This window comes from Bos indicus x Bos taurus, chromosome 19 (assembly GCF_003369695.1).
Source record: "Bos indicus x Bos taurus breed Angus x Brahman F1 hybrid chromosome 19, Bos_hybrid_MaternalHap_v2.0, whole genome shotgun sequence".
In the NCBI taxonomy this organism is placed as follows: Eukaryota; Metazoa; Chordata; class Mammalia; order Artiodactyla; family Bovidae; genus Bos; species Bos indicus x Bos taurus.
This window is the reverse complement of record NC_040094.1, coordinates 27,973,416-27,987,736: the sequence shown is the minus strand read 5'-3', so window position 1 is coordinate 27,987,736 and position 14,321 is coordinate 27,973,416. Positions and strand designations below refer to the sequence as shown.

The following is a 14,321-nucleotide window of genomic DNA, read 5'->3' as shown; positions in this document are numbered from 1 at the left end:
GAGGACGCGGGTGGGGACACACATGGAGGAGGAGCCGCAGAAGGTTGGAAGACCGTTGCTGAACGCAGCAATCATGTGGCGGGGGTACTAGGCGGAGCCGAGGGGTCACGTGACCACGAGAGGGTCACGTGGTGGAGGCGTTTCGAAGGGGTGGGGTCGGTTCTGATCACGTGATGTGAGGAGAGGTGGGCGGGGCGCTGGAGGGCACTCACGAAGGCGGTGGCGGCGGCGGCGGAGCCCTCGGCTTTGGGTAGCACCCCACGGCCCGCCCCCCTCTCGCCGCCGCCACCCCGCTGACCCCCGCCTTCCTCCCTTTCGCACCTCTCTGGCGCTGTGTCGGTCCTGGTGCTGGTGCGTCGGTTCGCGGGAGTGCGCAGGCGCGGCGGGGGCGAACAGCCCCTTTGGGTGGGCGGCGGAGCCCGGGAGCGCGCGGGCGAGACCATGGCGGGCAGCGGCGCGGGGGGCGGTGGTGTTGGGGAGACGAAGGTAATTTACCACCTGGATGAAGAAGAGACTCCCTATCTGGTGAAGATCCCCGTCCCCGCCGAGCGCATCACCCTTGGCGATTTCAAGAGCGTCTTGCAGCGGCCCGCGGGCGCCAAGTACTTTTTCAAGTCTATGGATCAGGATTTCGGGTGAGCGCGAGGCCTAGACCGGGATGGATGGGGGCTGTGCTTTTGTGGAGTGGGTGATATTGAGGGGCACCGGGCTACTATGGGATATGCTGGGATTTTCTGGGCACTAGTGGAGCGGATTTTACTGTGCTGGTGTAGATTGGTTATCACAGGACGGACAACGTTATGCTTGGATAGATTGAGGCGCACGGAGCTGTAGGAGGACAGACTGGGCAATGCTAAACCAGATTAGAGAAGATTAGGCTATACTGGAGTAGATTGGGATACACTGGTTTATTTTCGGGTGTTCTGGACAGCGATGAGGTAGGTTGATGTATCCTCTGGTAGCTGCATCGTGAGCAGTCCTGTGCCACACAGGTTGTGGAGGGATATTGGGAAACCTGCTGATGTCAATTGATGGGCCAATTTGGGATGTTCTCTCTGATACTGAGGCAGACAGGATTGTTTGGGGGATATTCTAGTCTGTACTAAGGCAGTGTGCTGTATTGGGCTGCAGAACCCAGGTCTGCACTGGGTTCTGTTGATCTTTGTTGATCTTTGTTTCTTTGGGGGCCTAGTTTTTTGGGGGGATACTCAATCTAGGGGTACACAGGGCTGACCATGTCTATGTTAGTACAGACAGCTCTATTGGGATATTCTAGTCTATGTTGGTGTAGACAGCTGCGTGTGGGGACATTCTAGCCTATACTAGAATAGTTTTGGGCTATCCTGGATAATTTGGGATAGTCTGGAACCTTAAATAATTCAGTCTAGGCCTTTTTGTGTTTTATACCTTTAGGACTGTACTCTCTGTCCTCAATCTCAGCTCTTGAAGGGAGGCTGGCTTAGGCTGGGATAGCCTGGATTCTAGGAAAGCTGAACAGACTGGACTTTACCTAGAAAGACTGGATGTTGGGATGGTACCTTGTATTGAAATTCAAAGTTCGGTTTGTCAGCACTATATAACCTGGGGCATTTAACTTTGTTCATTGATTTCATCTGTGAAACAGTTAACCAGAGTAAAATGCTTAGCACAAATGCATGGTATGTATGTTCTTGGTGAATGGTCATTGTCTTTATTAGCATGGAGTCCACTTCAACTAGGCTACAATGATACAGGATAAAATCACTTGGCAGGCTGGACTATGTTGAGATTGGATTATGTTGTGAAGAATACAACTGTTATGCTGAGACAGATTGGTATGACACGCTGGGCTGTGTCATCACATTAATAATAGATGGGATTGAGTTGACATATATCCAGGGTCCTAGAATCATATTAGGCTAAAGGGTTAATTAGACAGGAGGTCCTAATTTGGGGGGTGAATGTCTCGTGATCAGTATGTTTATTAGTTTAGCCAACAGGTGTTTGTTAGCGCTTAGGCAGCATCAGGTACTTTGCTGTGTGGTCAGGGACTTGGGGTTGAACTTGGTGTTGAACAAAATCAGCGCTGATGATTTCATGTGGTGGTTGAAAAGAAGGAGCAAGTTCGGTCCATTGAAGGAACCCATGGGTGAGATCGCCCTCAGGGCTGGGCTTTGGGGTCTGTCTGCTGCAGCTGCTGCTAAGTCACTTCAGTTGTGTCCGACTCTGTGCAACCCCATAGACGGCAGCCCACCAGGCTCCCCCGTCCCTGAGATTCTCCAGGCAAGAATACTGGAGTCGGTTGCCATTTCCTTCTCCCATGCATGAAAGTGAAAAGTGAAAGTGAAGTTGCTCCCTCGTGTCCGAGTCCTAGGGACCCCATGGACTGCAGCCCACCAGGCTCCTCCATCCATGGGATCCTCCAGGCAAGAGTACTGGAGTGGGGTCTGTCAGGAGGAGCAAATTGCTTAATGCAGAGTTTGTGCCAGGTGAGGCACAGAGGAACGGGGATCTGGGCTTCACCACTCCTTAGGAGCTCAGTCTACTAAGTACTGTTCTTTGATCTAATGAGTGTTTTTACTAGATGACAGTGCATTTGAACATCCATCTGGAAGTGAGTTAGAGAAAACTAAGGAAAACATAAGATTAGAGACACAGACAAGGACCACAAAGCCTTTGTGGGGCAATTGTGTGTGGAATGGGGTGGCTGCCCGTGAGGCATTTAAGGTTAGATATTTGGGGCAGCTAGGGCAGCCGTCTATGGGGTTGCACAGAATCGGACATGACTGAAGTGACTTAGCAGCAGTAGCAGGGCAGCCTTAGGGGAAGGCCTTTGACATTGGGCTGAGAGGTTTGAATTAGACTCTTGGAAAGCTCTGGAACAATGCTGAGCCCAAGGATGAACTGGGGATAGAAAGAGAAATAAGGAAAGGGAATTCGGTTTGGTGATTTCTTGGGTGTAAGAGTGAAGTGTCTCAATGTCAGAGAAGAGGATTTGCTGTGGTGGGAGGAAATCAACATCCTTGAGCTGGATGAAGATTGGGAGAAACTTCGAATGCAGGTGGGAGTGGGGAAAGCCGCTCCAGTTTCACTGACCTTTATCTTATCTCTCGGCAGGGTGGTGAAGGAAGAGATTTCAGATGACAATGCCCGCCTTCCCTGCTTCAATGGAAGGGTAGTATCCTGGGTAAGCGGCCTGGCTTTGAGGACCAGTCCCTCTGGCACTTCCCAGCTCCTCCAAGCCTCAGCCTGTGCCCACCCCATCTCAGCTGCTGGAATCTCTGACTGTTTGCTTCCTTACCTGTTTGTTTCTTTGTGTTTGGCCATGCACCATGTGGCTCTCCCAACTGGGGATTGAACCCGGCTTTGAGAGTGAAAGCGCCAAGTCCTAACCACTGGACAGCTGGGAAGTTTCCATCCTCCTTAGCTGTTTGGAGAGCCAGCCAGTTGGAGCCTCTCAGCCTTCTCTTTCTGGAGCCTTTAACACTTGCTGCTGCCTTTTTTCTGTGTGCTTTTCTCCAGGTTCTCTCAGGCCCTGTTGCCTTTTCTAGTTCTTTCTCTTACTCCTACCTCATAGGCCTTCACTTCCCTGTTGAGCTGTGTTGGCTTTTTTTTTTTTTTTAATCACTTGTACCCTTCTAGCTAGTGTCATCAGATAACCCCCAACCTGAGATGGCGCCCCCAGCCCACGAGCCTCGGACAGACCTGGCGCCTCCACCCCCACCTCTGCCCCCTCTGCCCCCAGAGAGGACCAGTGGCATTGGGGACTCCAGGCCTCCATCTTTCCAGTGAGTCCTTGAGATTCTTGCGTCTGGGGGAGGGAGATGAGGAGGGAATCCAAGTCCCATGGGAGGGGAAGCCGAGGGTTTGGGGCCCTGTCCCACTGATGGAGGTCGGGAACCCTCTCTGCCCATCTAGCCCTAACGTGTCCAGCAGCCGGGAAAACCTGGAGCCCGAGACAGAAACAGAGTCAGTGGTGTCTCTGAGGCGGGAGCGGCCTCGCAGGCGAGACAGCAGTGAGCATGGCGGTGAGGGGGACCGGGCCTGGAGGCCGGCTAGAGCAGGAGCTGGGGAGGGGTTGGCTCCCACTGAACAGAAGCATCTGGGTCAGATGCCGTGAGGAGCCTGATTCCTGAGGTGCCTCTTCCTCCTCAGCGGGAGGCCACAGGCCCAGCGGCCCCTCCAGGCTGGAGCGCCACCTGGCGGGGTACGAGAGCTCCTCCACCCTCATGACCAGTGAGCTGGAGAGCACCAGCCTGGGGGACTCGGACGAGGACGACACCATGAGCAGGTGAGGCTCCTCGGACCTCCCCAGGGCACTAGCCCCCCTTCCCGTCCTTTCCTTTGGCCCCATGACCACTGCCCAACCTCCCAGCAGGTTCAGCAGCTCCACAGAGCAGAGCAGCGCCTCCCGCCTCCTCAAGCGCCACCGGCGGCGAAGGAAACAGCGGCCACCCCGCCTGGAGAGGGTGAGGGGCTTCTTGTGGGTCAGCTGGACCTCCCTTGGGGAAGTTGGGGGTTCAGGCCTTGACCTAGACAGTCCGAGGCCCGGGAATCCCTTGGCTTGTCCCGGGGTGTTAGAGGCAGTCCTGCTCCTTCCCCTTTGCCCACCACAGGCCTCATCCTTCAGCAGTGTCACAGATTCCACCATGTCTCTCAACATCATCACAGTCACGCTCAACATGGGTATGGAGGGGCCGGGAGGATCTGGTCTCCAGGGTTCCTGGGGGGCATGCAGCTAGCGCTTCCCCTCATCACCTGGCTTCCCTCCACAGAAAAGTACAATTTCCTGGGCATCTCTATTGTGGGCCAGAGCAATGAGAGGGGAGACGGTGGCATCTACATTGGCTCCATCATGAAAGGTGGGGCTGTGGCGGCTGATGGGCGCATCGAACCTGGGGACATGCTTTTGCAGGTGAGCTGGAGCAGGCCCATGCACTGACTTGGCCAGCGCTCTCAGCCCCTCCCTCTCGCCTTTGACCCATTGTCCCTCCTGCCAGGTGAACGACATGAACTTTGAGAATATGAGCAATGATGATGCGGTGCGGGTGCTGAGGGACATCGTGCACAAGCCAGGGTGAGCCTGTGAGCTGGTCCAAGTCCTCAGTCCTCTTTCTTTGCCTTTTCACTTTTTTTTTTTTTTTGGTTTTGTCATAATACAGAGTGGGGAAACATAGAGCTGGTCAAAAATGTCATAAAACAAAAATGTGTAATGAGTCTGGGGTGAACAGGTGGCCATTATCCCCACTACTTATGTCATGACCTAGAAGTTTGCTGACCCACAAAGGGTCCCTCCAATGTCCCTTCCTGGTCCCTCCCATCTCATTCTCCCAGAGGTAACCAGTCTCTTGATTCTTTGTTCATCACCACAATAGTTTGCTTGGCTCTCATTTGAGTGGCCATGTACATGTCTTTGAACAACGCACTTTAGTTTTACCTGTTTTTAGACTTTCTGAGTGGGATCGTGCAGTGTCTTCTCTCTTAAATTACTCAGCAGTATGTTTTTAAGAGTGGCCTGTGTTAGTCACCCTTATTGTGGAGCCTTTCACCATCACTTTCTCAGCCCCAGTTGTGCCTGTGGTCTCTCCTCTTTCCCTCTTTCTGTCTTTCACTCATTCTCATTCCAGGCCTCCCCTCTCCTCAGACCTCTGCCCTTACCCCCACTTGACTGACCTTCTCTTCCCCACAGCCCCATTGTGCTGACGGTGGCCAAGTGCTGGGATCCCTCTCCCCAGGCCTACTTCACTCTCCCCCGAAGTGAGTGATGCTCAGGGGTCCTACAGCTAGGAGGACAGGGCAGGAGTGGGTACTCTTGGCCTCCATGCTACAGGGAATGGAGCGATAGGGGGGTATGGCGAAGCTGGAACAGGAGTCTGAGTCGGGGAGGGATGGGGGTGGCTCTCTGTGGTTGAGAGGTGACCATCCTGGTGGCCTTCGCTGTTGCAGATGAGCCCATCCAGCCGATCGACCCTGCTGCCTGGGTCTCACACTCTGCTGCCCTGACTGGCACCTTCCCAGCTTATCCAGGCTCCTCATCCATGAGTACCATCACCTCTGGATCCTCTCTTCCTGATGGTGAGCCCGCCGGCCCATCCTCGCTCCCTGGAAAGCCACCTGCTGTGGTGTGACTCCACTGCTCCATGGGCCTTGGTCCTAACTCTGACTCCCTGATTGTCCTCCATCAGGCTGTGAGGGCCGGGGTCTCTCTATCCACACAGACATGGCGTCTGTGACCAAGGCCATGGCTGCTCCAGAATCGGGACTGGAAGTTCGGGACCGCATGTGGCTCAAGATCACCATCCCTAACGCCTTCCTGGGTGTGGCTGGGCTCTGGGCAGGTGGTGGGGGAGGAAGAGGAGGAGGCCAAAACTGGGAAGGGGGGTGGAAGCTAGAGAGAAGAACTTGAGGCCTTTCTCTGTCTTCCGCAATCCAGGCTCGGATGTGGTGGACTGGCTGTACCATCACGTGGAGGGCTTTCCGGAGCGGCGGGAGGCCCGGAAGTACGCCAGTGGGCTACTCAAGGCGGGCCTCATCCGGCACACTGTGAACAAGATCACCTTCTCTGAGCAGTGCTATTACGTCTTCGGAGACCTCAGTGGTGGCTGTGAGAGCTGTGAGTGCCCCTGTCCCGGCCCAGGTAGAGCGGCCCTGGCAGTCTTGTCCTGCGTCTCCAGCCCCAGCCCAGAAACCAACCGGGGCTGCTGTGGACGCTGAGCAGCATGCGTCCTTCAGTGGTCCCTGCATTGGCTGATGACGGGCGTGGGGGTTGACATACACCCCTGTTGTGCTGGATGAGCTGTGCGCAGGTTCAGGGTTGTGTCTGCTGGGGAGGGGAGACATGGGACTAAGGGTGGCTCTGGCCGTGTTCCTGCCCTGACGGCTGTGGCAGGTGGGACATTCCCTATCAGCGGCCCTCTTGTTAACCCCTGCCACGGATGGTTGTGGGGAAACCGTTCCCAGTTCCTCATTCGATGTCTTGGCATCCTGGCTTCTCAACGCAGTGATCCTTGATCTCTTCTTTGCCTTCCAGACTTAGTCAACTTATCTCTTAATGACAATGATGGCTCCAGTGGTGCTTCGGACCAGGATACTTTGGCTCCTCTGCCTGGGGCCACCCCCTGGCCCCTATTGCCCACTTTCTCATACCAGTACCCAGCCCCACACCCATACAGTCCTCAGCCCCCACCCTACCACGAGCTCTCGTCCTACACCTATGGCGGAGGCAGTGCCAGCAGCCAGCACAGCGAGGGTAAGTTGCCGACAGATCCCCACATAGTTGGGTCTGGATGTGGGGGCCAAGGCGAAGCCAAGGAGCAGAGGCTGGAGCAGGGACTGGGGAGGCCGAAGGACCTGGGCTGTGGCTCAGTTGCTCCTATCCTCTCTCTCCCCACAGGGAGCCGGAGCAGTGGGTCGACGCGGAGCGATGGGGGGGCGGGGCGCACGGGGAGGCCTGAGGATCGGGCCCCTGAGTCCAAGTCCGGCAGTGGCAGTGAGTCTGAGCCTTCCAGCCGGGGCGGCAGCCTTCGACGGGGTGGGGAACCTGGTGGGACTGGTGATGGGGGCCCTCCCCCATCCAGGGGCTCATCAGGGGGTGCTCCCAATCTCCGAGCCCACCCGGGGCTGCATCCCTATGGCCCACCTCCTGGTATGGCCCTCCCTTATAACCCCATGATGGTGGTCATGATGCCGCCGCCCCCACCCCCTGTCCCTCCAGCAGTGCAGCCTCCAGGGGCCCCTCCAGTCCGAGACCTGGGCTCTGTGCCCCCAGAGTTGACCGCCAGCCGCCAAAGTTTCCACATGGCCATGGGCAACCCCAGTGAGTTCTTTGTGGATGTCATGTAGAGCCCATGGTGGGGCCACGTTGGATCGGCTGTCAGTGTTTGGTGCTCCTGTCCTATGATTGGATGTCTTGTCAATCATGTGCTCATCACTCCTCTGGTGCTTGGACTCAGCCTGTCCTGTGGGCTGCTGTCTGCTGTGAGGTTGTTGCCACTGTGACTTTCCAGCAGTGCCTGGTTCCTCCCTTTTTCTTTGGGGTTCAACAAGGGACCTTTGGTTATTTTTAGCTTTATTTTTTTTATAAGCCTTTTGGGGGGTTAAAATAGATGTTCTTACATTTTGGGGACTATTTTTTTAGTAGATAATTTTTCTTTTATATGAAGAATGCTTGTCTCCTGGGCCCCTCCTTCTAACCCCTCAATGTGACCTCCTTATCCATTCGCCCAGTCAGCTCCGTCCTGAGCAGGGTGGGAGGGTGGTCAGTGGTACCCTGGGATGTGGAAGGGGGTTGGTTCCCCTAGACAGCCGTCAAAGGAAGCTGGGGTAGTTGGTACTGGGGGCCATGTAGCTGCTTTTGTTACTCTATTTATTTTAGTCATCTGTATAAAACACTAAATAAAGCAATAGGGGCAAACTCCCTGCGCCTCTGGCTCCTTTCTTTGGGAGGGAGGCAGGCAGCAAGGGAAAGAACAGAGATACAGTCGCAGAGTGTGACTTGTTAGAAACTTTATTTGTGAGGCAGTTAAGTGCTTCCTCTGAGAGCAGGCACAGTCATGGGCCGGGGCCCCCTTCAAGGTAGAACCAGGATGGGCAGGAAAGGGGTCTGGGCTTTGGCTTGAGAAAAGGCACATTTTGGGCCAGGCTGTAATTGAGAGTACTCAGAAACCAAGGGGATTGCTGGTGACCACGCCGCCCCGCTCCACCAGCGCCTTGGAGATGCTTTTGAAGTTACGAAAGAGCTCCTGCTGCTGGGGGTCAGACTGCAGAGCAGTCATGTTCTCCCGGATCCGGGCTGCAGCCTGGGGAGGGAGGGGGAAGGAGGGGGTTCAGACCTGTCCCTTGATTCCCTCCAGCCCCCTGTACTTAGTAACTCTGGATCTCACCTCGATACACCAGCTGTCACAGAGCATTTTCTCATGCTGGGCTGTGGGGTGGCCTTCACTCAGGGATCTTGAGGCCCTAGTGGGAAGCAGGAGAAAAACACATCTGGGCTGTGACCCTAGCCCAGGGACCCCCCCCCCCCCCGCCCCACTGAGACTCAGGTCTCCCCCACTGCCTCCTCACCTGGACAGAACCACCACCATGGCATAGAGGTCAATGGCACTGTCCGCCAGACGCTGCAGCAGAAACTGTTCATCTGCCAGGTAGATGGGTTGGCAGGGGGGGCGGTGAGTGGGTTAGAGGGAGGGAGAGGGAAAGTGGGGGTGGGAACGAGGTTGTGCTCACTCACTGATGATATCCTTCTTGTGCTTTATCAGCTTGGCCTCCACCACGGTGGCAAACTGCTCCAGAGCCTGCACCGCCTGAGGAGATGGGATGGTGCCTGGGGTGAGATGAGGCCCGGTCTTGGCCCCTCAGCTTCTGATGCAGGCTACCCCTCCACCTTGACTGCTTACGTACCAGCTCACCACTCCGACTCAGTTCCTGGTGGACGATGCCACTGAGACTCAGGCCACTGCCCAGCCCTGCCCGCCTTAAGAGGAAGCCAGAGGGTGACTGGTTAGTTGCCATGCACCGCCCCTCCCCACCACGCCCTGGTCTCTAAGCTTACCGCCTCAGCTGTTTGCCTGCCTCTCCTAGCAGGAGGCCAGCATTCCCAAAAGGGTTCTTTAGAGCATTGCCAAGCCCAGAGAGTTCCTTTCCTTTGTCCTGTGGGGGAGGAGAGCCCCATAGTCAGGAGTCACTGTCCTCCCTACCAACTCCCCCTGATTCTCCTGCCTCTTACCATGCAGCCCTGCAGAGCCACAAACAGCCGGAGAATGTCATTTGTCCCCTCGAAGATCCGGAAGATGCGAAGATCTCGGAGCACACGCTCTACCCCAGGCTCCTACCGCAGGGGAAGACAGATCACACGTCCCCGCTGGGATGCGCCTGCCTCCTGGCCCTGCAGCCACCCCGGCAGAGAAGCGTCTGTACCTTCATGAAGCCCATGCCCCCCATGATTTGGATGCACTCATCTGTCACTTTCCAGGCTGCCTCCTAGGAACAGAAACACCCCAGATTGCTTTTGGAGCCAAGCTCCCAAACCTGGCTCTCCCTCCCAACAGGCCTGGGACCTCACCGAGCCAAAGATTTTGCTGATGGCGGCCTCTATCTGGAAGTCCGTGGATCCCTGGTCCATGTTGGCACTCACCATGTACGCCATGGACTGAGGTTGGGACATAGGAAGGGAAATGGAAAAAGGCTGCATCAGACTTGATCTGGTCACCCAGATCTCACAAGACCAGGTCTGCCTTGGCCTTTGGCCCTTCCCTTCACCTTCCAGTGCCATGAGTTAGGCACGTCCGAGTATTTGGTCCCCTGGTCAGTTCATCAGGGGCTTGCAGGCATTTGACTTCTTGGAAGGGGTGAGGAGGTGAGGGTGGGGTGAGAGACTACACTTCAGGGACCTCTGGAAGCACCTCGGTGGAACAGCATGGCTCTCCCCATCCTGCAGAAGCTGAACTGGCTATGCCTCCCCGCATCCCCTAGGGCATTGGTGTAAAGCTGGAGACCCACTGCCCCAGGTGCTGCTGGGGGTTGTAGTCTGACCCATCTGGGAAGAAGGGCTCTGGGGACAGGGGATGGCCCTCACCTCAGTCACATACTGCAGCATAGCCATCCGGGCCAGCTTCTCCTGGATCAGCCCAAAGTTGTGAATTTTCTCCCCAAACTGGGTACGGTTAGCAGCATGATCCACCTGGAAGAGGACACATGTGTCCCGCTGTGGTTCTCTAGTCTCCTCTTTCTGGGAGGGGAGCTGGGCTGCACTGGGAGGGATGGGCTTTGGCCACAGTCAAGAGCCAGTCCAGGATGGATGGAGACCTAAGCAATCTGCTGGTGGGGAGGGGTCTCTTGTGGAGGGAGGGCCTGCAGGGGACAGGGGCACATGGAAAGGGAGACAATATGACTTAGACTTAGATTCAGGCTGGCCTGGGACAGGCAGGGTACTCACCGCCTTAGCAATGATGCCTTTCATGGTGCCTGCCAGAGCTGCAGCCATGCCAAACCTTCCATTGTTGAGAATATGCATGGCGACCTTGAAGCCGCCCCCTACCTCCCCCAGTACGTTCTCTGCTGGCACCCGTACTCCGTCAAAGTACACCTCTGCTGTGTTTGAGGCTTTGATGCCCATCTTCTTCTCAGGGGGCCCACTGTGACAGGATGGAGAAATTGCCATTGGGGTGGGGGGAATTAGTCCCTCATTCCTTATGAGCCAGCCCGAAAGAGGTGCAGGCAGCATTCCCCAGCATATCCAGAGGGCTGAGGAGGCCTGGCTTTATCCTGCTGCTGTGCTCTGAGCTCAATGGTTGGTGGAGCCAAACTTGAGGTCGGTTTCCTACATACTAGGCCCAGAGGGAACATGCTGTCCAGATCCTCTGGGTTTTGCACACATCCCCAGGGTGACCCATGGCAGCCATCTGCCCTGGAACTCAGTACCACCGGCTCCCTGGCTCCCCCTCTTCCACCCCAGCCCACTCACTGGGTGACGCCGCCAAAGCTCCTCTCCACCACAAAAGCTGTGATCTTCTCCTTCACAGCGCCCGTAGCTGTGTCTGTAACCGGTGTCTTGGCAAAGACCGTGAAGATGTCTGCCAGGCCCCCGTTACTGTGGAAAAAAGAGGCGGTCAGGGCACAGAGGATGGAGCAGTGGGGCCTGGATTGGGCAGAGGGTGGAGAGGAGGGAAAAATGGAAGAGTGCCTGATCCAAATCTTGCTTCCGTTGAGGGTATAGTATTTTCCACAGGGGCTGGGCACAGCTGAGGATCGGATGGACGCTGCATCTGATCCACTGGAGGGCTCCGTTAGACAGAAAGCAGCTATAGTCTCCCCTGTTGGAGAGAGCGCTCCTTTACTCTGGGTTCTGATGGGCACAGAAGGCACTTTGGTGCCACCACCCATCCCTGGAGCACCCATCCCCCTTTAAGGCCTCTGGCGATATTCAGTGACTTCTGAATGTCTTTCCCAGAATCCTTCTGACCACCCCCCCCCCCCCCGGCCCCAGCCAACACACCTAGCTATGCAGTGATCTAAGTTCGGCCAGCCTAATCTGCCAAGCCCCGATCTCTGGCTCTACTAGGGCTGCCTCACCAGATGCCAGTTTGGGGAGATATTTTTCTTTCTGGGCCTTTGTGCCGAAGAGCAGGATGCCTTTGAAACCGATGCTCTGATGGGCCCCCAGGACGATGCCCACGCCAAGGTCATACATGCCCACGATCTCCACCAATCGGGCATACTGGAGGGGAAAGAGGCATTGGGGGCTGTAATTGGCTAAATGGGGACCCGCCCTTAACAGGGAAGCATGGGCAGCAGGAAAGAACCGAACTTGGGTGTCCCTGCAAAGTGAGTAGACAGAGCATGTGGGCCAATGGCAGAGGACACTGGCGGGTCTATTCTAGGTCTTGGTGGGAGGCAAGTACCCTACCATATCCTCAGACAATCCCCACATTCGAGATCCGTTAGGACTTGGGAACCTGGGTGAGGTCCACGACCTTTGGGAACTGCAAGTTTCGTATTAAGAAACATCCCACAGGCGCCCAGGGCAGTTCATGGCAGAGACCTTTGCCCCAGAGGTAAGAAAGTAGAAGACGGAGGCAGGAGGTGACTGGGGGGATTCCCTCACCTGGGTGTTGCAGAGGCCCACGCCACCCAGTTCATTGGGTACTTGCAGACCAAAGGCCCCCAACTCCTTGAGACCTTGCATGGTGGTCTCCTCCACTCTTTCCAGCATGTCATTCTTGGCAGCATCGTTCACCTCCTGGGGAAGGCACAGGATCTCACCTCTAGGCTCCTTTTAATAAGGCTCCTTAACCTCTCTCCATCAGGAACCACGCCCTCTATTACTCAGGCTGGCATTGCTTACCTCAAAGAATCGGGTCACGGGCCCCACCAGCTCTTTGAGAAACTGTGTTTGGTCCTCGTTGAGCACTGCGGTGGTTGGAGTGGTGAGAAGGCAGGACAGGTCAGGCCAGGCCAGGCGGTCAGGGGAAGCTGCCCACCCCCGCCCGGCTCTGCCTACTCATTTCCTTACCAGACGGGTATGGAAACACCTGATCGGTGGTGAGCTGGCCCTTGAACGTGCCCACAGCAAAGGACTTAGATACCTGCGTAGGGAGAAGGGAGGGGGTATCAGGGAACAGTGTGAGGTGGGTCTGCCCCTGGTTTAAACCCTCCACAGCTCGGAGCCACGTACCGAGTTGGCCCGTTTTTCCCTGGTCGAAGCCTCAGAAGGCTGGGAATCAGACTGGTCCACAGCCGCCTGGGGAAAGGGGTTTCGAAGTGCCAAAAACAGCAAAGCGGAAGACGGGAGGGCGCATCCGACACCTTTCCCCTAGTTTCATCCTCAGGGCACCCCGGTTTGCCCTTTCCCCTACTTTGGGCGCCAGGCGACTGGCAGGTGACTAGGAGGGACCAAGAGGGAGACCCCTGCCGGCGGCGGGGAGGTGGGAGCCGAAGCGGACTCCGGCTCTCACACCCCTTAAAGTTCGCTGTCACTTACCTGGGCGACCCCACTGGCATAGGGTCGCCGGGCAGGGCCGGGCCGGGGCTGCCCCAAGAGCTCACCGGGCCACGAGCTGTGGGGAATAAGTGTTCAGTCCTGGCTCAGTGCCCCGGCTTCCTGACCCCCTCCCCTCTGTCACACACACACCTTACGCCCCGCAGCCTCAGCAGCTGCCGCCCCGTACTCTGAGCCATTCTCGCTGCCCGCATCTCTGAACCGCTTCGGTCGCCGGTGCCCTAAACGCTGACCTAGAGCTGTCGAGGGTCTGCCAAAGTCTAGTTCCCCGTCCCTGACTCATCCTCCACAATGCACCGGGTCACGGCGGGCGGGGCTTTCCGGCCACCGGAGCATGCTGGGAGTTGTAGTTCCGGAGCGCCACATAGCCCCTGCAATCTGGTTGACCTAGGGGTCATCTCCAAACGAATGTTGTCTTCTCCCAAAACAGCTTCATCCGAACTAGATGAACTAATTTGTACGAACCAGAGCGTAGCCAGCAGAAGGGGTGATGAGATAGGCTGAGACGGAAGAGGGAGGAACTTAGGCATCTGCCCCCAGAGGGGTGGAGGGTAGACTGAAGAGAGGACTTCCCAGCTGGAGTTAGAAGGGAGAGATGGAAAGAGAAAAGTGTAAGAAAGATACCAGAGGCAGGGGAATGGAAAGAGGACTCTGAGATACCGCTGAAATCCGTCTCCGCCAACACAAAAGGGAGGGAATAAAGGAGTGGGTGACTCCAGGTGGGTGTGAATTGCCCAGGCATATTATATTGAGACCTAGGAGTTGTCACTAAATCTGGAAACATCTAAATTTTCACAGTAGAGAGGACCCCCCAGGTTTGCTGCCTTTCCCTTAGGGTCTCTGACAC

At 56.2% G+C, this 14,321-nt stretch overlaps 2 protein-coding genes across 8 annotated transcripts; one reads left to right on the top strand and one right to left on the bottom strand.

The window, feature by feature from the left end:
• Positions 1-184: 184 nt before the first annotated feature.
• On the top strand, positions 185-8,395 carry DVL2 (dishevelled segment polarity protein 2). Of its 7 annotated transcripts, none has more exons than XM_027519723.1 (15): positions 185-635; positions 3,097-3,166; positions 3,622-3,767; positions 3,898-4,007; positions 4,135-4,270; positions 4,355-4,448; positions 4,596-4,665; positions 4,755-4,894; positions 4,980-5,056; positions 5,669-5,736; positions 5,926-6,054; positions 6,165-6,296; positions 6,413-6,616; positions 7,010-7,228; positions 7,373-8,395. In XM_027519723.1, the coding sequence occupies exons 1-15, from the start codon at positions 442-444 to the stop codon at positions 7,819-7,821; spliced, it is 2,238 nt and encodes a 745-aa protein (XP_027375524.1). In that variant the 5' UTR covers positions 185-441; the 3' UTR covers positions 7,822-8,395. The 7 variants fall into 7 exon arrangements, with proteins under 7 accessions (XP_027375524.1, XP_027375527.1, XP_027375526.1 ...); XM_027519726.1 differs by having other exon boundaries at positions 186-635; positions 3,898-3,995; positions 4,358-4,448; XM_027519725.1 differs by having other exon boundaries at positions 186-635; positions 3,898-3,995.
• Positions 8,396-8,467: 72 nt separating this feature from the next.
• ACADVL (acyl-CoA dehydrogenase very long chain) lies at positions 8,468-13,762 on the bottom strand. Its single transcript, XM_027519731.1, has 20 exons — positions 13,607-13,762; positions 13,457-13,532; positions 13,151-13,216; positions 12,989-13,061; positions 12,821-12,885; positions 12,581-12,715; positions 12,049-12,193; positions 11,660-11,789; positions 11,441-11,566; positions 10,913-11,111; positions 10,553-10,657; positions 10,040-10,126; positions 9,895-9,957; positions 9,704-9,805; positions 9,530-9,627; positions 9,379-9,451; positions 9,209-9,281; positions 9,043-9,115; positions 8,862-8,937; positions 8,468-8,777 (listed from the first exon to the last, which is right to left on the bottom strand). Exons 1-20 carry the CDS (start codon positions 13,666-13,668, stop codon positions 8,637-8,639), a joined length of 1,968 nt encoding a protein of 655 aa, XP_027375532.1. The 5' UTR covers positions 13,669-13,762; the 3' UTR covers positions 8,468-8,636.
• Between the last annotated feature and the right edge of the window lie 559 nt (positions 13,763-14,321).